The sequence below is a fragment of the Anolis carolinensis genome, unplaced genomic scaffold (assembly GCF_035594765.1).
Source record: "Anolis carolinensis isolate JA03-04 unplaced genomic scaffold, rAnoCar3.1.pri scaffold_13, whole genome shotgun sequence".
In the NCBI taxonomy this organism is placed as follows: domain Eukaryota; kingdom Metazoa; phylum Chordata; class Lepidosauria; order Squamata; family Dactyloidae; genus Anolis; species Anolis carolinensis.
Window position 1 is genome coordinate 12,233,425 of NW_026943824.1, and position 26,376 is coordinate 12,259,800.

At 41.9% G+C, this 26,376-nt stretch overlaps 1 protein-coding gene across 2 annotated transcripts; it reads right to left on the bottom strand.

The window, feature by feature from the left end:
* Nucleotides 1–3,766: 3,766 nt before the first annotated feature.
* On the bottom strand, nt 3,767–26,285 carry tekt4 (tektin 4). Of its 2 annotated transcripts, XM_062964325.1 has the most exons (7): nt 22,545–26,285; nt 20,130–20,200; nt 17,482–17,625; nt 16,252–16,474; nt 11,046–11,200; nt 8,502–8,598; nt 3,767–4,121 (listed from the first exon to the last, which is right to left on the bottom strand). In XM_062964325.1, exons 1-7 carry the CDS (start codon nt 23,076–23,078, stop codon nt 3,972–3,974), a joined length of 1,374 nt encoding a protein of 457 aa, XP_062820395.1. In that variant the 5' UTR covers nt 23,079–26,285; the 3' UTR covers nt 3,767–3,971. The 2 variants fall into 2 exon arrangements, with proteins under 2 accessions (XP_062820395.1, XP_003224789.2); XM_003224741.4 differs by lacking the exon at nt 8,502–8,598 and having other exon boundaries at nt 22,545–24,421.
* Nucleotides 26,286–26,376: the final 91 nt, after the last annotated feature.

Below are 26,376 nucleotides of genomic sequence, written 5' to 3' on the forward strand. Positions count from 1 at the left end.
ATTAGCCATATTAAAAGCCTTAGAATGCTGGCGACACTTCCTCGAAGGAAGCGGAATCCCATTTGAAATTTGGTCTGACCATAAGAACCTCCAGTATTTAAAATCGCCTCGGAAATTGTCCCCCAAACAAATTAGATGGGCACAATACTTCAGCAGGTTCGATTTCCAATTAAAATTTTTCCAAGGGAAGCAGAATGTCTTGGCAGATGCTCTTTCACGCATGCCTCAACACGAAGGCGTAACCACAGCCAAAGAGGGAACAATATTCTCTGATAAACAATGGGGCTTAGTTGTCAGGACAAGAGCGCAAACCCAAAAAGAGAACACTGCTATTGTTGAAATCGACGGGGAAAATAGTTGGGGAAAAGAACTGAAACAGTCTTATGAAGGAGATCAGTGGATCGCATCCAACGCAGAAAAGGGGGAGCAGAAGGGGGGATTTTGGTTTGTGAACAAGAAACTGTATATCCCAGCAATATTAAGGATTAAGATTTTGCATCGTTTTCACAATAACCAGAGCGCTGGTCATACAGGAATTACAAAAACAACAAAGGCAATAGCAAAACATTGTTGGTGGCCAGGAATGAGGAAGGACATAAAGAATCATGTTGTTCAATGTGACGATTGTGCCAGAAATAAATCGAGAGGAGGGAAGCCAATGGGATTATTACAAACAGTAGCGGAACCTACCAGACCTTGGGAATGTGTAGCTATGGATTTTGTGGGGGAACTGCCGGTTAGCAAAGGACATCGTTATATTTGGACAGTATTAGACCTGTTTTCTAAACAGGCCCACTTTATAGCACTGACGAAATTACCATCGGCAGAGAAACTAGCTGAATTATACATAAACCATATTTACAAACTTCATGGATGTCCCAGTAGAGTGGTCAGTGACAGAGGAGTTCAATTCACAGCAAAATTTTGGGAAAAATTCTTGGAAATGCTAGGAGCAGAAAGGAGTCTAAGTTCTGCTTTTCACCCCATGACAAACGGGGCAGTAGAACGTACTCAACAGACACTGGGGCAGTTCCTTCGAATGTACTCTAACATGAGACAAAATGACTGGTCTAGGTGGCTGGCTTTTGCGGAACTAGCTTTTAATTCGACTATACATTCAGCAACAAATAAAACTCCCTTTGAAGTAGTTTACGGGTATGAAATACAGCCTTTGCCCCAGTTGCCAAGATGGACAGAGAATGAAGAAACAGGGGCAGGGAAATGGAAAACTCAAATGCTAGAATGCTGGAGTCAAGTGACTGCATCCTTAAAGGAAGCACACAAAAAGTATAAAACGTTCGCAGACAGATAAAGGGTGGAAGGCGATAAATTGGGGAAAGGAGATCTAGTGTGGTTAAGTACCCAAAACATCAAATTGGGGCTACCTTCGAGAAAATTGGGCCCCAAATATATTGGACCATTCAGAATACAGGGTGTTATCAATGAAGTAACTTTCCAGTTGGCATTGCCAAAGAGTTTAGGGAAAATACACCCAGTATTCCATCGCAACTTACTGAAAAAGTATATGGGGACTTTGGACAAAATGGACACATAGAGTTATTGTTTGATTTATTTCAGGATTGTGATGAAAGAAGAACCGAAGAGGAGGATGAAGAAAACGAGGGCGCCATGTCATGGAGCCAGATCCCAGGGCTGAATTTCCGAGCCCTGGACCTGGCGTCATAACATAAATAACCCTGAAAGCACCTGGCGGGAGAAGATAGTGTGAGCCTGGGAACTCAGGGTTGAAAGTATAAACAATTATAATTGGTATAGTGTGTGGGAATAGTAGTAATGTGATCCAGAGGGTGGGGTTTGATGATGATATTTGCGTGTGGTGTTACGTTGCATCAGAGGTGATAAAAATGGATGTATGTAAACATTAGGTCATTCTCGACTTTTCCAAAGTCATGTATTCTTCAATAAAGATTGGATTTGAGAGCAGCTATCTTTGATCTGCGTTCAGACTGGTCCTTTGAAGTGAGCCTGACAGAAGATCAGGGGGCAGAGGACTCTTGCAAGTAAAACAAGCAGTCAAAGAAGAAGAACATGCCCTGGCAGAATATGTAAAGCAAAGTGAAGAACCTGCTTTGATTGAAGTCAAAAATCAGAAACTCCTCAAAGCACAGCAGACAAAAAACCAGTACAAGAAAGCCACACTACAAACTAGAGCTGACAGCTGGCACAACAAAACATTGCATGGAAAGTTCCTTGACAAAATTGAAGGAAAAGCTGATAAGGAAAAGACCTGGCTCTGGCTCACGAATGGGACCCTGAAGAAGGAGACAGAAGGCCTGATCCTTGCAGCCCAGGAGCAAGCCATCAGAACAAAGGCAATCCAGGCCAAGATCGAAAAATCAGCTGATGACCCAAAATGCAGACTCTGCAAGGAAACCGACGAAACCATTGATCATCTCCTCAGCTGCTGTAAGAAAATTGCACAGACAGACTACAAACAGAGGCACAACTCTGTGGTTCAAATGATTCATTGGAACTTATGCCTCAAATACCACCTTCCAGCAGTAAAGAACTGGTGGGATCACAAACCTGCAAAAGTATTGGAAAATGAGCACGCAAAGATACTGTGGGACTTCCGAATCCAGACTGACAAAGTTCTGGAACACAACACACCAGACATCACAGTTGTGGAAAAGAAAAAGGTTTGGATCATGGATGTCGCCATCCCAGGTGACAGTCGCATTGACGAAAAACAACAGGAAAAACTCAGCCGCTATCAGGACCTCAAGATTGAACTGCAAAGACTCTGGCAGAAACCAGTGCAGGTGGTCCCGGTGGTGATGGGCACATTGGGTGCCGTTCCAAAAGATCTCAGCCGGCATTTGGAAACAATAGACATTGACAAAATCACGATCTGCCAACTGCAAAAGGCCACCCTACTGGGATCTGCGCGCATCATCCAAAAATACATAACACAGTCCTAGACACTTGGGAAGTGTTCGACTTGTGATTTTGTGAAACAAAATCCAGCATATCTATCTTGTTTGCTGTGTCATACAATGTCGTTGTGTCAATAATAATAATAATAATAATAATAATAATAATAATAATACAGTAGAGTCTCACTTATCGAAGCTAAATGGGCAGGCAGAAGCTTGGATAAGTGAATATCTTGGATAATAAGGAGGGATTAAGGAAAAGCCTATTAAACATCAAATTAGGTTATGATTTTACAAATTAAGCACCAAAACATCATGTTAGACAACAAATTTGACAGAAAAAGTAGTTCAATACGCAGTAATGTTATGTTGTAATTACTGTATTTACGAATTTAGTACCAAAATATCACAATATACTGAAAACATTGACTACAAAAATGACTTCGATAATCCAGAAACTTGGATAAGCGAGGCTTGGATAAGTGAGACTTTATTGTAGCTGCTGCATTTCCCACCCTCGTCTTATACTGGAGTCAATGTTTTCCCAGTTTTTTGTGGTAAAAATTAGGTGCCTCGGCTTATGTTTGGGTCGGCTTATACTCGAGTATATACAGCATTATTATTATTATTATTATTATTATTATTATTATTATTATTATTACAGTAGCTACTGCATTTCCCACCCTCGTCTTATACTTGAGTCAATAAGTTTTCCCAATTTTTGTGGTAAAAATTAGATGCCTCGGCTTATATTCGGGTCGGCTTATACTCGAGGATATACGGTATTATTATTATTGTTATTGTTATACCAGAATCCCCAGCCAGCTTGATGGGTTCTCCCAAATAACAAGGAAACAATTTGCAGCAGATAAGGTACAACTCTTTAGGGGAATATTTTATTTTAGCTCAGAACTGGGAATGAGAAAAAACAGGCTGGTGCTTATATGTAACTCCATCCTTCAGAGGGTTTCTACTGCTTAATATGACCGCTATAATGAATTGCCAGTCTATTGGTAGCCGGCCAGCTTGAGGGCGGTTGGGTACCGGGCGCGGTGGGCCATGCATTTCTGCCGGTCAATGAAGATGCTGTTGGCCTTGACCGCAATCTCCTTCTCCAGGGTCATCCGGGTGTCCTCCAGGTTCCTCAGGGCTTGCTCCGAGTCCAAAAGCTTCTTCTTCAGAGCCTCGATGGACTCGGTCAGTTCCTCCACTTCGCTGATCAGCCTGGAGAAAGAAACAGGGAGGAAAACGGGATTTAGATGTTTGCAAGGTTGTGATTTTTGTGTGCCTTCGAGTCATTTCTAACTGTCAGCGAGCCTGAAGCAAAGCTGTTTAATAGACATGTCCAAAAAATCGTTTTGAATCGTATATCGGAATTATTTCGGATTGTTCTCGCTTTTTGATACGCATTCCGAGACATTGTCTCACAGCGTAACCAGCAATGTAATTCAAACCATTGTTGGCCCATTCTCTAATTGTCTCTTAATGTTTCGTTAATTCCCTCCCCCCCCCCAAAAAAATTTTTTTTAATATATTTTAAAAAATATTTTAAAACATTTTTTTGGTTCTGCAACCTACCTGGAATGGGAGCTTAGCGCAGCCTAACATGGCTGCCGCTCCCCGGCCAATCAGAAGCTTCCACGATGGACGCAAAGGTGGAGGCTAACGTCCTCTGCGTCCACATGGAAGACTGCCATACAACCATACATTGCGCATGCGCATCCGCCATTTTAGAAACATTTAGAATCATTACGAATTTTCGTAAATATCCAAAATGTTTGGGTGAAAAAATCGGAAATATTTTCTATATCGAAGCACCAGCACCCCTACTTTAGAAACAAGAATTGAAACATTTTTTTCATCAATTGGACATGCCTACTGTTTAGATATTTCAACTAACATTCAGCTGTGGGTTCGGAAGCCCGGCGTGTCATGCACCCAGGTGGTTGTGAAAGCTAGAACAGAAGTCTTTTTATCTCAATGGCCAAAGAGGATTTATTTTTATTTATTTACAGCAGGGGTCCCAAAACGTTTTAAACAGGGGGCCAGTTCACGATCCTTCGGACCGTTAGGAGGGCCGGACTATAGTTGGCCACCGAGCAATAATAATTAATAACAACAACAACAACGACAACAAAAATAAGAATAATAAAAAAGAGGGTTGGAAGAGACCCTTTGGGCCATTGAATCCAACCCCCTTCTGCCTTTGTGCACCAAAAGCACAAGCAAAGCACCCCTGACAGATGGCCACCCAGCCTCAATGTTAATAATAATAATTAACAAAACAAAAAAACAGTACAAGAAAGCAGACAAAAAACCAGTACAAGAAAGCCACACTACAAACTAGAGCTGACAGCTGGCACAACAAAACATTGCATGGAAAGTTCCTTGACAAAATTGAAGGAAAAGCTGATAAGGAGAAGACCTGGCTATGGCTCACGAATGGGACCCTGAAGAAGGAGACAGAAGGTCTGATCCTTGCAGCCCAGGAGCAAGACATCAGGACACAGGCAATTCAGGCCAAGATCGAAAAATCAGCTGATGACCCAAAATGCAGACTGTGCAAGGAAACCGACGAAACCACTGATCATATCCTCAGCTGCTGTAAGAAAATTGCACAGACAGACTACAAACAGAGGCACAACTATGTGGCCCAAATGATTCATTGGAACTTATGCCTCAAGTACCACCTCCCAGCAGCAAAGAACTGGTGGGATCACAAACCTGCAAAAGTATTGGAGAATGAGCACGCAAAGATACTGTGGGACTTCCGAATCCAGACTGACAAAGTTCTGGAACACAACACACCAGACATCACAGTTGTGGAAAAGAAAAAGGTTTGGATTATGGATGTCGCCATTCCAGGTGACAGTCGCATTGACGAAAAACAACAGGAAAAACTCAGCCGCTATCAGGACCTCAAGATTGAACTTCAAAGACTCTGGCAGAAACCAGTGCAGGTGGTCCCGGTGGTGATGGGCACACTGGGTGCCGTGCCAAAAGATCTCAGCCGGCATTTGGAAACAATAGACATTGACAAAATTACGATCTGCCTAATGCAAAAGGCCACCCGACTGGGATCTGCACGCATCATCCGAAAATACATCACACAGTCCTAGACACTTGGGAAGTGTTCAACTTGTGATTTTGTGATATGAAATCCAGCATATCTATCTTGTTTGCTGTGTCATAGCAAAATAATAATAATAATAATAATAATAATAATAATAATAATAATAATAATGTGTTGTCGAAGGCTTTCATGGCCGGGATCACAGGATTGTTGTATGTCTTTCGGGCTGTGTGGCCATGTTCCAGAAGTACTCTCTCCTGATGTTTCGCCCACAGCTATGGCATCTCTGAGGATGCCTGCCATATATGTGGGCAAAACGTCAGAAGAGAGTTCTGGAACATGGCCACACAGCCCGAAAGACATACAACAACCCAATAATAATAATAATAATAAAGAGGGTTGGAAGAGACCCCTTGGGCCATTTACTACAACCCCCTTCTGCCTTTGTGCACCAAAAGCACAAGCAAAGCACTCCTGACAGATGGCCACCCAGCCTCAATGTTAATAATAATAATAATAATAATAATAATAATAATAATAATAATAATAATAATAATAATAAACGAGTGCAAAAAGTCAAGAACTGGACATCGCCTGGTAGTGATCAACTTCATGGATTTTGGCTCAAACATCTGATTAGTTTACATGGAAAAATGGCCCAACAATTCAATGAGATGCTGCAGAAAGGAAGTATCAGTGAATGGCTAACAACTGGAAGAACATACCTGATACAAAAGGATCCAGCAAAAGGAGCAGCACCAGGAAACTACAGGCCAATAACGTGTCTGCCCACTATGTTTAAACTACTGACTGGCATCATAGCTGACAGAATTCAAGACTATCTTGAAGAAAAAAACATCTTGCCAGATGAACAGAAAGGCAACAAACGGAAAAGCAGGGGCACAAAAGACCAGTTATTGATTGACAAAATGATTCTGGAGAACTGTAAGAGCCGAAAAGCTAATCTTCACATGACGTGGATTGACTACAAAAAGGCCTTTGACTCACTCCCACACAGCTGGATCATCAAGTGCCTGGACGCCATCGGGATTTGTAAAACAGTTGGCACCTTCATTGAAAACATGATGGAGCACTGGAAAACTGAACTGTTTGTTGGAAATGAAAGCTATGGACTTGTCAACATCAGGAGAGGAATTTTCCAGGGAGATTCATTGTCCCCTCTGCTTTTCATTATTGCCATGATCCCTCTGTCAACAATCTTACAAAAAACAAATCTCGGCTATCAAATATCTAAGAATTCTCACAAAATTTCACATTTGATGTACATGGATGACCTGAAGCTATATGGGAAAACGGAAACTGAAATCCAGTCTCTGACCAACACTGTCCAAATTTTTAGCACTGATATCAACATGGAGTTTGGTTTGGACAAATGTTCGACAGTGGCATTGAAGAAGGGAAAAATCATTGAAAGTGAGGGCATAAATATGCCCAATGGCCAAACAATAAAGTCTCACCAGCCAGAGGCCTATAAATATCTGGACATACTACAGCTGGACAATACCAAGCATGAACATGTGAAAACTGTGGTCAGCAAAGAATACACACAAAGGGTCAGAAAAATTCTCACAAGCAAGCTCAATGGAGGCAACGCCATCAAGGCCATAAACACCTGGGCCATACCTGTCATAAGATATACTGCTGGCATTATAAATTGGACACAGGTGGAACTGGACAATTTGGACAGAAAAACAAGAAAACTCATGACCATTCATCATTCACTGCACCCTCACAGTGATGTTGACCGGCTATATCTGCCTAGAAGATCAGGGGGCAGAGGACTCTTACAAGTAAAGCAAGCAGTCAAAGAAGAAGAACATGCCCTGGCAGAATATGTCAAGCAAAGTGAAGAACCTGCTTTGATTGAAGTCAAAAATCAGAAACTCCTCAAAACACAGCAGACAAAAAACCAGTACAAGAAAACCGCACTACAAACTAGAGCTGACAGCTGGCACAACAAAACATTGCATGGAAAGTTCCTTGACAAAATTGAAGGAAAAGCTGATAAGGAGAAGACCTGGCTCTGGCTCACGAATGGGACCCCGAAGAAGGAGACAGAAGGCCTGATCCTTGCAGCCCAGGAGCAAGCCATCAGAACAAATGCAATTAAGGCCAAGATTGAAAAATCAGCTGATGACCCAAAATGCAGACTGTGCAAGGAAACCGCCGAAACCATTGATCATATCCTCAGCTGCTGTAAGAAAATCGCACAGACAGACTACAAACAGAGGCACAACTATGTGGCCCAAATGATTCATTGGAACTTATGCCTCAAGTACCACCTGCCAGCAGCAAAGAACTGGTGGGATCACAAACCTGCAAAAGTATTGGAAAATGAGCACGCAAAGATACTGTGGGACTTCCGAATCCAGACTGACAAAGTTCTGGAACACAACACACCAGACATCACAGTTGTGGAAAAGAACAAGGTTTGGATCATTGATGTTGCCATCCCAAGTGACAGTCGCATAGATGAAAAACAACAGGAAAAACTCAGCCGCTATCAGGACCTCAAGATGGAACTTCAAAGACTCTGGCAGAAACCAGTGCAGGTGGTCCCGGTGGTGATGGGCACACTGGGTGCTGTGCCAAAAGATCTCAGCCGGCCTTTGGAAACAATAGACATTGACAAAATCACCATCTGTCAACTGCAAAAGGCCACCCTACTGGGATCTGCACACATCATCAGAAAATACATTACACAGTCCTAGACACTTGGGAAGTGTTCGACTTGTGGTTTTGCGAAACGAAATCCAGCATATCTATCTTGTTTGCTGTGCCATACAACGTTGTTGTGTTGATAATAATAATAATAATAATAATAATAATAATAATAATAATAATAAAGGGTTGCAAGAGAAGAAGAGACCCCTTGGGTCATTTAGCCCAACCCCCTTCTGCCCTTGTGCCGTGGGGGCCGGATAAATGCCTTCGACGGGCCACATCCGGCCCCCGGGCCTTAGTTTGGGGACCCCTGATTTACAGCATTTATACTCCACCCTTCTCACCCGAGGGGACTCAGAGCGGCTCACAGAGATTTGCAAAATGTAATGCCCAAAACACAATCATTAAAATCAAAACAATACATACAAATCGGTTAATAATACTATTAAAATACATTATAAAACTTAAAAGCATATACAGTAGAGTCTCGCTTATCCAATGTAAACGGGCCAGCAGAACGTTGGATAAGCTAATATGTTGGATAATAGGGAGAGATTAAAGAAAAGCCTATTAAACATCAAATTAGGTTATAATTTTACAAATTAAGCACCAAAACATCATGTTATACAACAAATCTGACAGAAAAAGTAGTTCAATACGCAGTAATGTTATGTTGTAATTACTGTATTTACGAATTTAGCACCAAAATATCACGATATATTGACTACAAAAATGGCTTGGATAATCCAGAAGCTTGGATAAGAAGAAGAAGAAGAAGAAGAAGAAGAAGAAGAAGAAGAAGAAGAAGAAGAAGAAGAAGAAGAAGAAGAAGAACATACAATCCTAAGGTTAGGAGACACCCCTAAGGATCATCAGTTCAACTTCCTTCTACCATGCAGGACGACACAAACCAAGCACTCCTGACAGATGGCCATCCAAGATCTGCACAGTAATAATACACATCGAATCATAGCATCAGACAGTTAGGAGAGACCCCTAAAGGCCATCCAGTCCAACCCAATTCTGCCATGCAGGACACAATCCAAGCACTCCCAACAGATGGCCACCCAGCCTCTCAATACTAATACTAATAATAAGAATAATAACAGCAACATCATACAATCCTGGATATATATCTTGAATAATAAGGAGGGATTAAGGAAAAGCCTATTAAACATCAAATTAGGTTATGATTTTACAAATTAAGCACCAAATCATCATGTCATACAACAAATTTGACAGAAAACGCAGTTCAATACACAGTAATGCTATGTAGTAACTACTAATTTGGTGCTAAATTTACAAATTTAGCACCAAAATATCATGATGTATTGAAAACATTGACTACAAAAATGGCTTGGATAATCCAGAATGTTGGATAAGTGAGACTCTACTGTACCATGTATATTTGAGCCTCCGATAGCTCAGTGTGTTAAAGTGCTGAGCTGCTGAACTTGCAGACCGAAAGCTCCCAGGTTCAAACCCCGGGAGCGGAGTGAGCGCCCACTATTAGCTCCAGCTTCTGCCAACCTAGCAGTTCGAAAACATGCCAATGTGAGTAGATCAATAGGGAAGGTAATGGCGCTCCATTCAGTCATGCCGGCCACATGACCTTGGAGGTGTCTACGGACAATGCCGGCTCTTCGGCTTAGAAATGGAGATGAGCACCAACCCCCAGAGTCAGACATGACTGGACTTAACGTCAGGGGAAACATTTACCTTTTATATACTTGAGTATAAGCCAACCTGAATATAAGCCCACCAGGACACTCACGCGATTATAAGCCGAGGAGGGTTTTTTTTCTCAGTCCTAAAAAAGGACTGAAAAACTAGGCTTATACTCAAGTATATAGAGCATATAAACCTTCCTTGCTTAGTTTTTTCCAATATACCTCACAACCTCTCAGTTAAAACATATAGAATATATTTATTTGTTTATTTATTTATTACAGTCGACGACTAGAACCAAATAACATACAAGCATCAGAATAGGAACATATACATTTAGGTATTAAGAAACAATGTCAGATATTAAGAAACATTTAGAATGGAATGAGTTAAGATAAACATTGGGGTGTTGTGTAGTTTCTGGGTTGTAAACATTATTTGTAAAGGGTTGTTGTATGTCTTTCGGGCTGTGTGGCCATGTTCCTGAAGTATTCTCTCCTGATGTTTCGCCCACATCTATGGCAGGCATCTAACCCTAACCCTATGCCATAGATGTGGGCAAAACGTCAGGAGAGAATGCTTCTGGAACATGGCCATACTGCCCGGAAAACACACAACAACCCTTTTAATAGTTTGTTTGCAAGAAGATCCTGGGGATATGCTCCATCCACAGCGTTCCCTGCATCTACCAAGCTTGTAAGTCTACATTGAAGGAGGCTCACCTGAACTGGGCCGCATCTCGGCAGAGATCGACGTTGGGCCTGAAGGATCGGTCGTAGAGCCTGGTCTGGGCCACCTTGAGTGGCGTCTCCTTGTCTTTGATGGCTTGCTTGAGAGCCTCAATGTTGTGCTCCTGGTCCCCGATCTCCTTGAGGATCTATTGAGGGGAAAGGCACATCGAGAGGGAAGAAAGAAGGGCATTTGAAACCCAAAATCACCAATGGTAGAATTGCAAAAAAAAATTAAAGAATTTTGGAAAAGTATACATGAAGCGACAAAAATCCTCCACCACTACCTGAAATATATTTGCTGGGAATAACCAATGTAAAATTGAATAAAAACCAAGACAAAATACTCTTTCTAATCGGGATTGAGGCAAGACTAGCCCTTGCCAAGGTTTGGAAACAAAAAAAAATGTACCCACCATGGATGACTGGATGATAAAATTATTCGACATAATACAAATACATAACACAGAAATTACGAGGTGTAAAAGAAAAAACAGACTGGTCTGGATTTAAAGACTTTATTAGCAAGAATGGACACTCACTTCTCATAGATACATCCAACGTATAAGTACAGTAGAGTCTCACTTATCCAAGCCTCGCTTATCCAAGCTTCTGGATAATCCAAGCCATTTTTGTAGTCAATGTTTTTAATATATCGTGATATTTTGGTACTAAATTCATAAATACAGTAATTACAACATAACATTACTGCATATTGAACTACTTTTTCTGTCAAATTTGTTGTATAACATGATGTTTTGGGGCTTAATTTGTAAAATCATAACCTAATTTGATGTTTAATAGGCTTTTCCTTGGATAAGATATTCGCTTATCCAAGGTTCTGCTGGCCGGTTTAGCTTGGATAAGTGAGACTCTACTGTAATTTCAAAATCTCAAGAAGAGGAATCAGAAGATATCAAGGACAGCAGAACAAACTCAGAAATGTAACTTCTCGAGGAGAATGGGAAGTCACCCATTTTTTTTCCTCCTTTTTTTTCTTTTTTCCTATCTTTTTATTTTTATTTTTTTTTCCTTTCTTTTTTTAATACATACAGTAGAGTCTCACTTATCCAAGCCTTGCTTATCCAAGTTTCTGGATTATCCAAGCCATTTTTGCAGTCAATGTTTTCAATCTATCGTGATATTTTGGTGCTAAATTCGTAAATACAGTAATTACAACATAATATTACTGCGTATTGAACTACTTTTTCTGTCAAATTTCTTGTATAACATGATGTTTTGGTGCTTAACTTGTAAAATCATAACCTACTTTGATGTTTAATAGGCTTTTCCTTAATCTCTCCTTATTATCCAAGATATTCGCTTATCCAAGGTTCTGCCGGCCCGTTTAGCTTGGATAAGTGAGACTCTACTGTACATACATTTTTTCCTCCTCTCCCTTTTCTACTCTTTTCACACTCCTATTCCCCCAACTCCCATCTTACTATTCCCCATTGATTGTTTTCCTCACTTTCTCTGTATATATCACTTTTTACAACAATAAAAATTATAGTTAAAAGAATGCAAAATCAGTACCTCCACCTTCGCCAATTGGACTTCTGCAGATTTGATTATTTGTGGATTGGATTAATACTAAATATATATAACAACTAGCTTTGCCCGGCCACACATTGCTGTGGCTTATGGGAATTATTTGTTGGCCAGGTGGAATAGGAGTGAATAGCCTTGCAGCGTGAAAGTCTGGCCGTTTTGTGGAGTGGTTGGAGTCGTAGCATTAATCAAAGAGGCGCTTTGAAGTGTGGGTACTTCCTTAGTAGGGGAATTCTTGTTTGGCCAGATTGAATGGTATTGAATAGGTTTGTAGGTTAAAAGCCTGGTCGGTTTGCACATAAGGTATTGTTGCTAGGCGAGGTTGAATGGGACAGAGTAGTGTTGTGGTTTCAAAGTTTGGGGGTTTTGTATGTAAGGGAAATGTTGGTTGGCCTGATTGAAAAGTATTGAATAGCCTTGATGGTTGTAAGCCTGGTCGGTTTTTACCTTGCGGAATCCTTGGTTGGTCAGTTTGATTAGGAATTAATAGTGTCGGTGTGGGAGGTTTGAATGGTGGAATTAGCCACCTTGATTAGTTTTTAATGGCCTTGCAGGTTGAAAGGGTGTTTGTTTACTGTCTGGAGGAATGTTTTGTTGGGAAGTGTTAGCTGGCCCTGATTGTTTTGTTTGTAGAATTCCCAATTTCCCTGCTTTCCGAGTGTTGGTCTTTATTTCGTCTCCTGGTTTTAGAGATCATATTGTTTTCTATTATTATACCATAGTAAGTCTTATATATTATATTTATAATGTTATATTAGGTGGTTAGAATTGGATTATATGAGATCAGTTGTACATAGTTGTATAAAATGTAGACTGAACTGGATTAGATGGCAGTGTAGAGTGAAGGCGATGTCATAGAGGAATATTATTTAGAATGCCAAGGTAGATAATCCAGTTTAAAGGAGATATTGGCAGATGTGCCTTGGTATTCTGGGTAATATTGTTGTGTGGCAGGGGTTTGAGTGTAGACTGCCACATAATGGAGTTGAAATCAGACAATCTGTATTTTCTAGGGACAGTAGTCTGGATGAGGTCTAAATGCAGTTTGTCTGTGCCCTGGGATACAGGCGTGGTTTGGACTTCAACTCCCAGCATTCGTAACAGCCTGAGTCCCTTTTGTTTTTTCTCTCAGAAGCTTAAGGTGTTAGGAATGGTGAGAGTTGAAGTTGAAAACAGCTGGAGGGAAGGCTCAAGGGTGGGTGAAGAGTACCTGGTCGCCTGTTGTGGTTGTTGCTGTTGTGATTGTGTTTTTAGTGTAATTGTGTTGTATCTTACTTGAGGCGGGGATGATTGATTGTGTTGGCAATTTTTGAGTTTGGGGGGTTTGGGGTTTTGTTGTTTTGTGAGTCACCGTGATTCAAAAAGCCTTTTATATATATAGATACCAATAATACTAGAGAAAAATAATAAATATACCATATATACTTGAGCCTCCGGTGGCGCAGTGTGTTAAAAGCACTGAGCTGTTCCCTCTTAAAGAATTTCTATCTTCTCGGGCATGACCACCTTCTATTATAGTGTTGGGCTGGAAGACCCAGGGATTTTTAGATCTTGTAGAATAGTATTTCTCATTTACTTTTCCCCATTTTTTAAATATGGTTCTGCACTGCTAACTTCAGCAGAAGAGGAGTCGTTTGGAAAGGAAGATGGCTTGTGCCAGCCTTTTCGTTCCTTCTTGCAGGATCCTGGCACAACAAAGTCCAACTCTCCCTTCTACCATTTGAGGAAATGAGACATAATTTAAAACCAAACAACACGGGAATAATAATGGAACAACAGTACAATAAGAGAGTACTCTGTTTTGCTGGAACAGACAGCACAAAAAGCATCAACAGGAGTCGTTTAGCAGCCTCTCGGCTCAATTCTCTGTGCTTGAAAACAATGTAATCTCTGAAATTAATCCTGGCTTTTCCCAGCCTCTGAAATGAGCCTCGTAGAAAGAGGATTAATGCAAAACAGTGGAAGCTAAGCATTGAAATGGGCCCGATTTGGGGTTTGGTTCAAACTGTTATGGAGCTGCAGAGCCTTTCGCAGGCGGCAACTAGAATCCTTTGCTTTGAGTAACATCTTAAAGTTTGTACTAAAAGCCAGTGCAGATAGACTGGCTTTCACACAAACATATACAAAGCAAGTCTTGCCACCCACTATCTTTCAAATCAACATTGACTTATGGCAACTTCAAAGGGCACCATCTTCATTGTCAACTGCAGTTTGGCCCCACTTGAACTGCCCTAGAACCCCGGGAGTTATAGTTTGGTGAGATTTACTGGACAGATAATGTTACAATATGTAAGAAATCAGTTAATGTATGTGCGTCAACTGCAAAATAAGATGCATGAAGCTGATTGCTTGAGCCATGTCCAGGGAGCTGTTAAGCCTGGGTGTTTTTGATACTGTGCAATTTTGTTCAGGCCTGAGCTCAGCAAGTGCAGAGACAGTTGGAAGAGAGAAGCAAAGAAAAAGACAGAGTTTGAAGTGTGCTCTTGCTTCATGAGCTGCTGGAAGGAATTTATCTGCATTTTAAATCTCTCATAAAAGAACATTATGTGAGTTAGTGCAATGGAGCACATTGTTCATAGGTTGTTCTAGGTTTAAGAGGAAAAACCATTTGTTTTTTATTGTTCACCTGCGTGGCACATATCTTCTTTCTCTGGCAAGGCAGTGCGTGGACTACACATTTTGATTTTTTACATTACGTCACCTTATAAAACTACAGCTCCCAGAATCCTATATCATTTTACCATGGCAGTTGAAGTGGTGCCGAACTGCATTAAATCCTCAACGTAGATGCACCCCAACCCACCCTTATCTTGAGCAGTCTTGCTTTGCAGTCTCTTAGCTGCTTTGGGTCTCTTTTAAGACAGAAAAAGCATAATATTAATAATAATGATGATAATGATGATGATGATGATGATGAGTTGCAGTCTTGCAACGCCAGGAATCAGTGGCTTTCTTATTAGAATCTTAATGTAGCTATAATTGTGGTTTTCGGCCTTTTCTACTTTACCAATCATGACTGCCTTTCCTATTGAGTCTTACCTTCTCAAGATATGTCCAAAGCACGACAGCCTCAATTTAACCGCCTTGGCTTCAGGCTGTTGGATTATGGTTGTATGTGTATGAAATGTAAATCAAGTGTTTCTGCTGTTTTGCAAGAGTGTGTGTTTCAGCAATGAAACAGTTAACAGCAGGCTGGTTAGACTGACAGCCTGCTATGACCTATCAGGCATGATTTCCGGCCTTTGGAGGTCGGAACTTCCTTCAGACTGAGGAATGTGTTTTCTTATCTCTGTGTGTGTGTTGAGCTGTGCTTGCACAGCAAAGATGCTATAGAAGAATGCCAGCTCAGAGCGATAGCTTTTGCTGTGCTTTGTAAATATGTTTGTAGACATTGAAATAAATGTTTGGACTTCAGACTACTGATGTGTTTGAGTCTGACAATGAACAGAGGAATTGGTGTGGCAGACAATTGCAGCCAATTCATCAGGGTGCTGGAGCAGATGATTGATGGAGTTTGAAGAAACCCACCCGGCACGCATCCTGACCCCCAAGCTGACACAGGCTTCCTTAGCTTTGAGGAGCTATTTGTTTGTCTTTTTCGGAGGAATTGCAGACTGCAAAACATTACGGATGGACCCAAGGCACGTACCTTCTTCAGGTGGTGCTCCAGCTTGTGCTTGGCGTCCTCCAGGATCTCGCAGTGCTTGGCGAAGGCCTGGTTGACCAGGTCGCTCTGGATGTGCAAGTCCTCGGCCGTGTCGTGCAAGATGTTGTCAACCAAGGCCCGGAGGTTGATGGAGGCCAGCTTCTCCCGCTCGGCCCGGTAGATGTTGTCATGGCTGTGCTTGGCCCAGGTCTCTGGCGTGGAAGCGCTGGAGAAAGAGGGACAATGGAGTCGGGGTGAGCCAACAGCACGATGTGGACACAGAAAAGGCATTTCCGATTAGCCTTCACTGACTTCCATCTGCAGGTATAGGCCATCCCGGGTGATCTTGTAGGGACCATAAGCCAGAAAAATAGTAAACTACTAGCATTGCCCGACCACGCGTTGCTGTGGCGAAGTATGGTGGTATGGAAATAAAGTATTGAGGAATTGGTGGTAGTTAAGGTAAAGGGTAAAGGTTTTCCCCTGACATTAAGTCCATTATAAATGGGTTATATAGCTGTGTGGAAGGGCCTTGAGTCTACACTGCCATATAATCCAGTTAAAATCAGATAATCTGTATTTTATAGGCAGTGTGGAAGAGGCCTAAGTGAGGCCTAACTCTGCCTGTCCCCTGGGCTGAGTGGGTTGCTAGGAGACCAAGTAGGCAGACCTTAGCCTTCTAACTGGCAGCAATTGGGTAAAAACAATTATTCCTCTCCCTCTAATTAGGACTTTATTTTCTTTTTCTTTTTGTTGTATGAACGTAGAGGCATACATGAGGGATTGTGCTGCCAAGTTTAGTGTTTCTGGGATGTGTAGTTTTGTTGTTTTGTCCTAGGCCGAAATTTCATTACCCTTTTATATATATAGATTGCCTATGTAGCTTTGCCTCTACATATGCCCCTCCCTTCCTGTGAGCTGATGCCTTTCTCCAGGAAGTTCCAAAGGGAAAAGAAAGCTCAAGTTAGTTCATTGGTATCACTTGAGCCAAGTAGGTGTGGAAGGTGAGGAAGACCCTCAGCCATTGGTCAATTTTCGATAAGCCGAGATATAAATTCTTTGTTTGCGACGCACATGTTGCGACAGCCATTTGCATGGTACGGACTCCTAAAGTGGGCACCTATGGCTGTTTTGCCTTATCATCAGCTGTGATAACAATAAAAGGCTTGTTTTATTGCTCTCCTGGAATTCTCTCCTTTACTTCCCCTCCAGGCTAGTCTCCAACAATCTCACCTGTCCTCCAGCTTGGAAGAGCTCGGGTGGAAACGGATGTTGGTGCTCTGGTTGTTGTACCTCCCGCACTTCTCGTCGATGTTGTATGTCTCCAATTTGTCGGACCAATCCATTTCGCAGACCTCCTTCTGATCCCAGTTTAACCTGAAGGCACAAGGCATTGCAAAATCTCAAGGGGGGAATGCGCAGCCGTTTGCAGAGGCAAAGGACACCCGACCACAACAGTTACAAGACCTTCAACAAACCTATTTATTTTCTCCCCGACTTTGATTCTTCGGAGAGATTTCTCTTTGAAGGGGCAAGAATCCAGAGCTTATATTTTTAACTGATATAAAATATTTCCATCCCGTTCTTTTTATCTTGAGGTCATGGGAGCGGCCAAAGGTTAAAACAATAGAAAAGAAATAACTGCGACAAGATTAAAAAACAAAAAAATTATTAAACTGTTCAAAGTAAACCGCTCTGGGTCTCTTAAAGAGAGATAAAAGTGGTGCATTAGAGTCTCACTTATCCAACATAAACGGGCCGGCAGAAGCTTGGATAAGCAAATATCTTGGATAATAAGGAGGGATTAAGGAAAAGCCATTAAACATCAAATTAGGTGATGATTTTACAAATTAAGCACCAAAACATCATGTTATACAAAAAATTTGACAGAAAAAGTAGTTCAATATGCAGTAATGCTATGTAGTAATTACTGTATTTACGAATTTGGCACCAAAATATCACAATGTATTGAAAAAATTGACTACAAAAATGTGTTGGATAATCCAGAACGTTGGATAAGCGAGTGTTGGATAAGTGAGACTATACTGTATATAAATACTAATAACAATAAAATAATATAAAATATTTTTTTTCCCTGTCAGAAGCGACTTGAGAAACTGCAAGTCACTTCTAGTGTGAGAGAATTGGCCGCCTACAAGGACGTTGCCCAGGGGACGCCGGGATGTTTTTGATGTTTTACCATAGGGAGCTGGTGCTGACAGAGGGAGCTCACCCGCTCTCCCTGGATTCAAACTGCCGACCTGTCAGTCAGCAGTCCTGCTGGCACATGGGTTTAACCAATTGCACCACCCACTCCACTCCAAAACAATTGCACCACCCACCCACTCCAAAACAATATTAATACAATAATGATAATAATGATTGTCATAATCAACCAGTTAGCTGTATGAAAGTTAACAATAACAACAGTTGTAATATAATATAATATGATAATAATAACATGATGATAATAATAATAATGATAATGATGATAATGAAACCAGTGCAAGTGGTCTCAGTGGTGATCGGCATCATTCCAAAAGATCTCAGCCGGAATTTGGAAACAATAGACATGGACAAAATCACGATCTGCCAACTGCAAAAGGCCACCCTGCTGGGATCTGCATGCATCATCTGAAAATACATCACACAGTCCTAGACACTTGGGAAGTGTTCGACTTGTGATTTTGTGATATGAAATCCAGCATATCTATCTTGTTTGCTGTGTCGTAATAAAATAATAATAATAATTGTCATCATCAAGCAGTTTGCCGTATTAGACTCTCCAGGATGGATCCATAAGGTTTTGAGTTTTCTTAGTCTATGCCACCATCTGGTGGCAACAACAGGCAAAGGAAAGCCAGACCTTTTTCCCCCCTTTTATGTGTCTTTCAAATAAGACAACTTAAAGTAGAGCAGCCTCCATGCTTTTGGGGAGTTGTGGTTTTGCAAGATCTTTCACCTTGCTGGTGGCTCCACAAACTATAGCTCCCAAGATCCCACAGCACTGAGCCAACGCAGTTTAAGTGGTACAAATAGGATTAATTCCACCGTTAAGGGAGACTGGCTGACCTTTGGGAACTCTCTGGATCCCGGCCACCCCAAATGCTATTTGGAGATACAATAGGTAAAGGTAAAGATATTCCCCTGAGATTAAGTCCAGTCGTGACCGACTCTGGGGTTGGTGCCCATCTCCGTTTCTAAGCCGAAGAGCCAGTGTTGTCTGTAGACACCTCCAAGGTCATGTGGCTGGCATGACTGCATGGAGCGCCGTTACCTTCCCGTCGGAGCAGTACCTATTGAACTGCTAGGTTGGCAGGAGCTGGGGCTAACAGCAGGCGCTCATTCCGCTCCCGGGATTTGTACAGTCGGAGCAGTACCTATTGATCTACTCACATTTGCATGTTTTTGAACTGCTAGGTTGGCAGGAGCTGGAGCTAACAGCAGGCACTCATTCCGCTCCCGGGATTTGAACTGTCAGAGCAGTACCTATTGATCTACTCACATTTGCATGTTTTTGAACTGCTAGGTTGGCAGGAGCTGGGGCTAACAGCAGGCGCTCATTCCGCTCCTGGGATTTGAACCTGGGACCTTTTGGTCCACAAGTTCAGCAGCTCAGCGCTTTAACACACTGATACAATAAATGCCCATAAATAAACAAACTTGGTGATATGTGGTTTGAGTATTGGGCTACACTCCGGAGACCACTGTTCAATTCCTTGCTTAGTTTTAGAAACCCATTGGGTTATTTTATAATTGAGAACATACTACAAGTCTCTTCTGGTGTGAATTGGCCGTCTACAGAGACATTGCCCATGAAGTGCATCACTGGTCTCATGCCAATCACAGGTGCATTATGAAGAGCAACGAGGGAATCTTACTGAATTTGGTTCACCACTTGCTTAATGGTTCTTTTCAGCAGCTCTTGTATATTTCGGACAAGCTCAGCTTCCTAGAACACAAAACAACGGCAGAGACATTAGCAGTAGGAAGAGGGAATTTCTTCTTGGAAAGGAAGGATGCTCTCGATCATGGCCCATGTCCTGGAAAGAGAAGTCACGTATTGATATGAATCACAAAGGGGATGGGAAAGATGGGAAAGAGGTCTCCAAGATGCCAGGGAAAGCCAAAAATCCTTACGGCGAGTCCAAATTCCTCCAAGAAATGGAAGGAACAGTCAACAATAGCTTCAGTGGTTCCCAACCTTCCCAATGCCACGACCTCTTAATACAGTTCCCCATGTTGTGGTGAACCCCAAACCATAACATTATTTTTGTTGCTACTTCATAAATGTAATTTTGCTACTGTTATGAATCCTAATGGAAATATCTGACATGCAGGACATATTTTAATTCACTGGACCAAATTTGGCACTAATATCCAATACGCCCAAATTTGAAAACTGGTGGGGTGGGCGGGGGTTGATTTTGTCATTTGGGAGTTGTAGTTGCTGGGATTTATAGTTCACATACAGCAAAAAGGAAAAGTATGGTATATAATATAATATAAAGTACGTTATGTTATAGTCATATACTTCTATAGTGATATAGTCACTTATATATTACTAGCTGTGCCCGGCCACGCGTTGCTGTGGCGAAGTATGGTGGTATGGGAAATAAAGTATTGAGGAATTGGTGGTAGTTAAGGTAAAGGGTAAATACAGTAATTACTACATAGCATTACTGCACATGGAACTACTTTTTCTGTCAAATTTGTTATATAACATGATGTTTTGGTGCTTAATTTGTACAATGATTACCTAATTTGATGTTTAATCGGCTTTTCCTGAATCCCTTCTTATTATCCAACATATTCACTTATCCATCATTCTGCCGGCCTGTTTATGTTGGATAAGTGAGACTTTACTGTATATTTATAATCTTATATTATCTGCTTAGAAGTGGATTATATGGGGCCCCTTCTACACAGCTGTATAAAATGCACATGGAAGTGGATTATATGGCAGTGTGGAGTCAAGATACTCCAGTTCAAAGCAGTTAATAAAAGATTATAAATGGGTTATATAGCTGTGTGGAAGGGCCTTGAGTCTACACTGCCATATAATCCAGTGCAAATTAGATAATCTGTGGAAGAAGTTTTGTCCTAGGCCGAAATTTCATTACCTTTTTATATATATAGATGATTGTAGTATCAGTTTATATATTCCAACTGTACAGGTAAATACATATAATTCAAAATTGTCACAAATCTGAATTGGGTTTAAATAAATAAAATAAATGAATTCTGTTGACTCGACTCGGTCCGGATTAAGATTTATGTACAAGGTCTTGTGGACGAATGGCTCAAGTATTTTATAATGTATGGTTTTACATCTATTTATTGTATTTTGTTAAATTATCTAATTGTTTTAATTGCTTATGTTTTATCTTTTTGTATTATATATTGGCATTGAATTTTGCCAGATTGTGAGCCGCCCTGAGTCCCTTCGGGTGAGAAGGGCGGGATAGAAATGATGGAAATAAATAAATAATACACAATAAATAATACACAATGAATAATAGTAGACTTATGGATAGTATCAATATCAATATAACCTAGTCCTAGGACAAAACAACAAAACTACACATCCCAGAAACCCTAAACAGCACAACCCCTCATCCATGCCTCTACGTTCATACAACAAAAAGAAAAGAAAAACAAAGTCCTAATTAGAGGGAGAGGAATAATTGTTTTTGTCCAATTGCTGCCAGTTAGAAGGCTAAGCTCCGCCCACTTGGTCTCCTAGCAACCCACTCAGCCCAGGGCACAGGCAGAGTTAGGCCTCACATAGGCCTCTTCCACACTGCCTATAAAATACAAATTATCAAATTTTAACTGGATTAGATGGCAGTGTAGACTCAAGGCCCTTCCACACAACTATATAACCCATTTATAATGGACTTAATGTCAGGAGAAAACCTTTACCCTTTACCTTAACTACCACCAATTCCTCAATACTTTATTTCCCATACCACCAGACTTCACCACAGCAACGCGTGGCCGGGCACAGCTAGTTACACATATAAGGCAAACATTCAATGCCTTAATATTGAACAAAGACAAGACAAACACGGGGCTCTGAGCTGGCCTCGAACTCATGACCTCTTGGTCAGAGTGATTTGTTGTAGCTGGTTGCTCAACAGCCTGTGCCACAGGGGTCGCAGCGTTAGAAAGATTGAGAACCACTGATCTAGGCAATTCTATGGTGTCCTGGATGGAAAGTCTCATCTAGGGATGGAGATCTTTAGCAACACAGAAGGTCTGCAATGCTCTGGCACCTGAGCCGGACTCCTCACCTTGAGCAGCTCGGACTCCACCTGGTCGCGCACCAGGTCCGGGTGCTGCCTCCGCTCGCGGCACTGCAGGTTGTCCATGGCCAGGCTGTAGAGCACCTCGGTGGCGTCCAGGGCCCGCTCCAGCCGCCGCTTCTGGCCCGCCTGCAGATCCGTCTCGGCCACCAGGTCCTCGATCTCCCGCTGCAGCTCCGACTTCCAGAAGTGGATGTCCTGGAGGCGCTCGCCCACTTTGGCCGTGGAGTCCTGCTGGGTCCGCTCGGCCAGCTCGCCCGTGTAGGCTGCCAGGCTCTGGGACTCCTGCCGCACCCGCTCCGAGTGGTCCCGGTCGGCAAAGGCCTCGTAGTAGCGCGTGTAGTTGTGCTGGTTCCATTCCTCCAGCAGGTACTTGGCCGTGCGGAAGCCCGCCGTGGCCAAACCCGAGGAGGTGTCCAGGCCGGTGTTGAGGGCCGGCTCGTACACCTTCATGGGCAGCTCGGAGACCGGGACGGTTTGCGGGGCAGGCTCCTGGGTCAGGAGGACGGACGGGTGAGACATGGCTTGGCCGTGGAGGGGATCCAAACCAGAGTAAGAGTCCTAAGAGCTTTCCTATGCCTATCCTATGGATCCCAATGCCAAGCAGTTGAGAACTAGGCAGCAGTATCCTCACATTACATGCATCAATACAAAATAAAGTAAATAAGTTGGAAGCATCTGAAGCCTAACCGATGCTGCCACTGCTTAGCGTCTCTCTGTTGCTAAGAACAACACTTCCCAGCCAATGAGCAAATGGGCTCAGGTTGCATGGCAACCAAGGGAAATGAAGTGTTCTCTTTGCTTTTCTTTAATTATTAAAGGCCTGAGGCTGTTGGGAATTGTGGGAGTTGAAGTCCAAAACACCTGGAGGGCCCAAGTTTGTCCATACCTGCTATAGTGATGTCTTAACTGTTGATTTTATATTATACGATTGTATTGGGCTTGCCCCGTGTGAGCCATTCTGAGTCCCCGTTGGGGAGATGGAGGCGGCATACAAAAATAAAATTATATTATTATTATTATAGTGCCTTCAACCCGCCTCCCTCTTGCCACTCAAAGTGCAGAAGGGTTCTCCTTGCAACCAAAAAAGCAATTATTTGTGGTGCCTTGTGTCCAAAGCAAGGAAGGATGCTTCCTCCTCAAGTCATGCCATCCTTTGAATCCAAAACGTCTTCCCAGGGTCTGTTTGGGGTATTGCTCTGCACCACTGACCATGCATTTCGGACACTCTGGGGGCTCCCAGGTCATCGGAGCAGCGAGGATTCTGTGAGTAATCCTAGAGTTGGAAGAGACCTCATGGGCCATCCAGTCCAACCCCATTCTGCCAAGAAGCAGGAAAGTTGCATTCAAAGCACCCCCAACAGATGGCCATCCAGCCTCTGTTTTAAAGCCTCCACCACACTCTGGGGCAGAGTTCCACTGCTGAACAGCTCTCACCGTTAAGAAGTTATTCCTCATGTTCAGGTGGAATCTCCTTTCCTATACTTTGAAGCCATTATTTCATGTCTAGTCTACAGGGCAACAGAAAACAAGCTTGTTCCTTCCTGCCTATGATTCCCTCACATCTTGATCCATGGCCCTCATCAAGTCTCCTCCCAGCCTTCTTGTCTGCAGGTCCAGCTCTTTTAAGCCGCTCCTCATAGGGCTTGTTCTTCAGACCCTTGTCCTCCTCTGGACACCTTTCAGCTTGTCAACATCTCCCTTCAACTGTGGTGCCCAGAATTGGACACTACGATTCTGGGTATGGTCTGTCCAAGGCAGAATAGAATAGGAGCATAACTTCCCTGGATTTAGGCACTAGACTCCTATTGATGCAGACCAAAATCCCATTAGCTTTTTTGGCTGCCGCATCACACCGTTGGCTATGTTTATCTTGTTGTCCATGAGGACTCAAAAGATTTTTCCCACACGTACTGCTGTTGAGCCACTTCTGGGTTTACATCGTACTTTATAGAGTTGGAAGGTTTTGCACTGCAACTAAATGTAATGCTCAAGGCCAGTAGACTTTCCAGAGTTTAGTAAAATTGTGTCCACTTAGATCAGTTTCCCCAACTTTGGCCTTCCAGCCAGTTTGGATGTCACCTCCCCAAAACCCCGACCATCACCAGAGGTTTCTAGGAGCTCAAGTCCAAAACACTTGAAGGACTTGTGTTCAAGAATCGCTGGTTTCGACTCACCTGTTTGTGCGTAGACAATTCACAGTAAACAAATGAAGACAAGAAAGATGAATTCAGCTAAAACAATCTGCCAAGTCCATGCAACCACTTTCTAATCATGTCCCTTTGATGGGTGAGGCAGTCTTTTGAGAAGGGACAACAGAGAGAAATTGAGATTTATATATAGAAATGATATTTGGAGGCCTTCTGTGCATAAAAAATAACATTTTAAATTTATTTCTCATTGCCCTCTTGAAGATACCGTTTCCCCTAAAATAAGACATCCCCAGAAAATAAGACCTAGTAGAGGTTTTGCTGAATTGCTAAATATAAGGCCTCCCCCGGAAGTAAGACCTAGCACCGTTTGTGTTTGGAAGCATGCCCGCTGGACAGAACACCAGAGCATGCAGGTTTGGTAAATGTACGTACCATAGATTGTTGTACATGGAAATAATGGTAGTAACAAGAAATTCTTGATAGGATTCAGTTTGTCTGGTTATGCTGGTTTGTGAAGACAACTACAAAATGTTCATTTTTTTGTTTAACTATAAATGTGAATTCTTATTCACGGAAAAATAAGACATTCTCTGAAAATAAGACCTAGAGCATTTTTGGGAGCAAAAATTAATACAGTAGAGTCTCACTTATTCAACATAAACGGGCCAGCAGAACGTTGGATAAGCAAATATGTTGGATAATGAGAGATTAAGGAAAAGCCAATTAAACATCAAATTAGGTTATGATTTTACAAATTAAGCATCAAAACACCATGTTAGACAACAAATTTGACAGAAAAAGTAGTTCAATACGCAGTAATGCTATGTAGTAATTACTGTATTTACGAACTTAGCACCAAAATATCACGATGTATTAAAAACATTGACTACAAAAATGCATCGGATAATCCAGAACGTTGGATAAGCGAGACTCTACTGTAGTAACAAGAAATTCTTGATAGGATTCACAGTTTGTATGGTTATGCTGGTTTGTGAAGACAACTACAAAATGTTCATTTTTTTTGTTCAGCTATAAATGTGAATTCTTCTTCATGGAAAAATAAGACATTCCCTGAAAATAAGACGTAGAGCATTTTTGGGAGCAAAAATTAATATAAGACACTGTCTTATTTTTGGGGAAACACAGTAGGTGCTCTTGATCTTGGCTTCAGTCTCCCAAATCCTTTAATCACTGATGCCCTATGTCCCACTGTTGACTAATTTGTTTTTTGAGACAAAGATAAACAATTGCCGGAGATTCGGGGGTCCACTAATCAAGAACCTGACGGTGCTAGAAAGCAAATTGTTAGTTCTTTGCTGAAAAGCAAAAATCCTGCAAATCACTTAAAAGGAGAAGTGCTGTTCCTGGATGCTTGCAAGAAAGAAAATGCACCTCAACATGAACTGTCCGGGGAAGGTTGAGGGCTACAAATCTTTTTGCATCCCTCAATGAAAATGTACAGAACTGTCTCTAAGGTAAAAACCTGCAAAACTGTATCCTTGGACTGAGACGTCTTTGTGACATCAAGACTGAAGAACCAGCCATGTCTCTGTTTTCCGCTCAAGAGCCAAACAATCTACAAAAGAAATGTGCTCCATTGGCCTCCATGCAAATTGCTGACAATTCTCTACTCCTTTTATTTATTTTCCAGTGATGCCACAAAACCT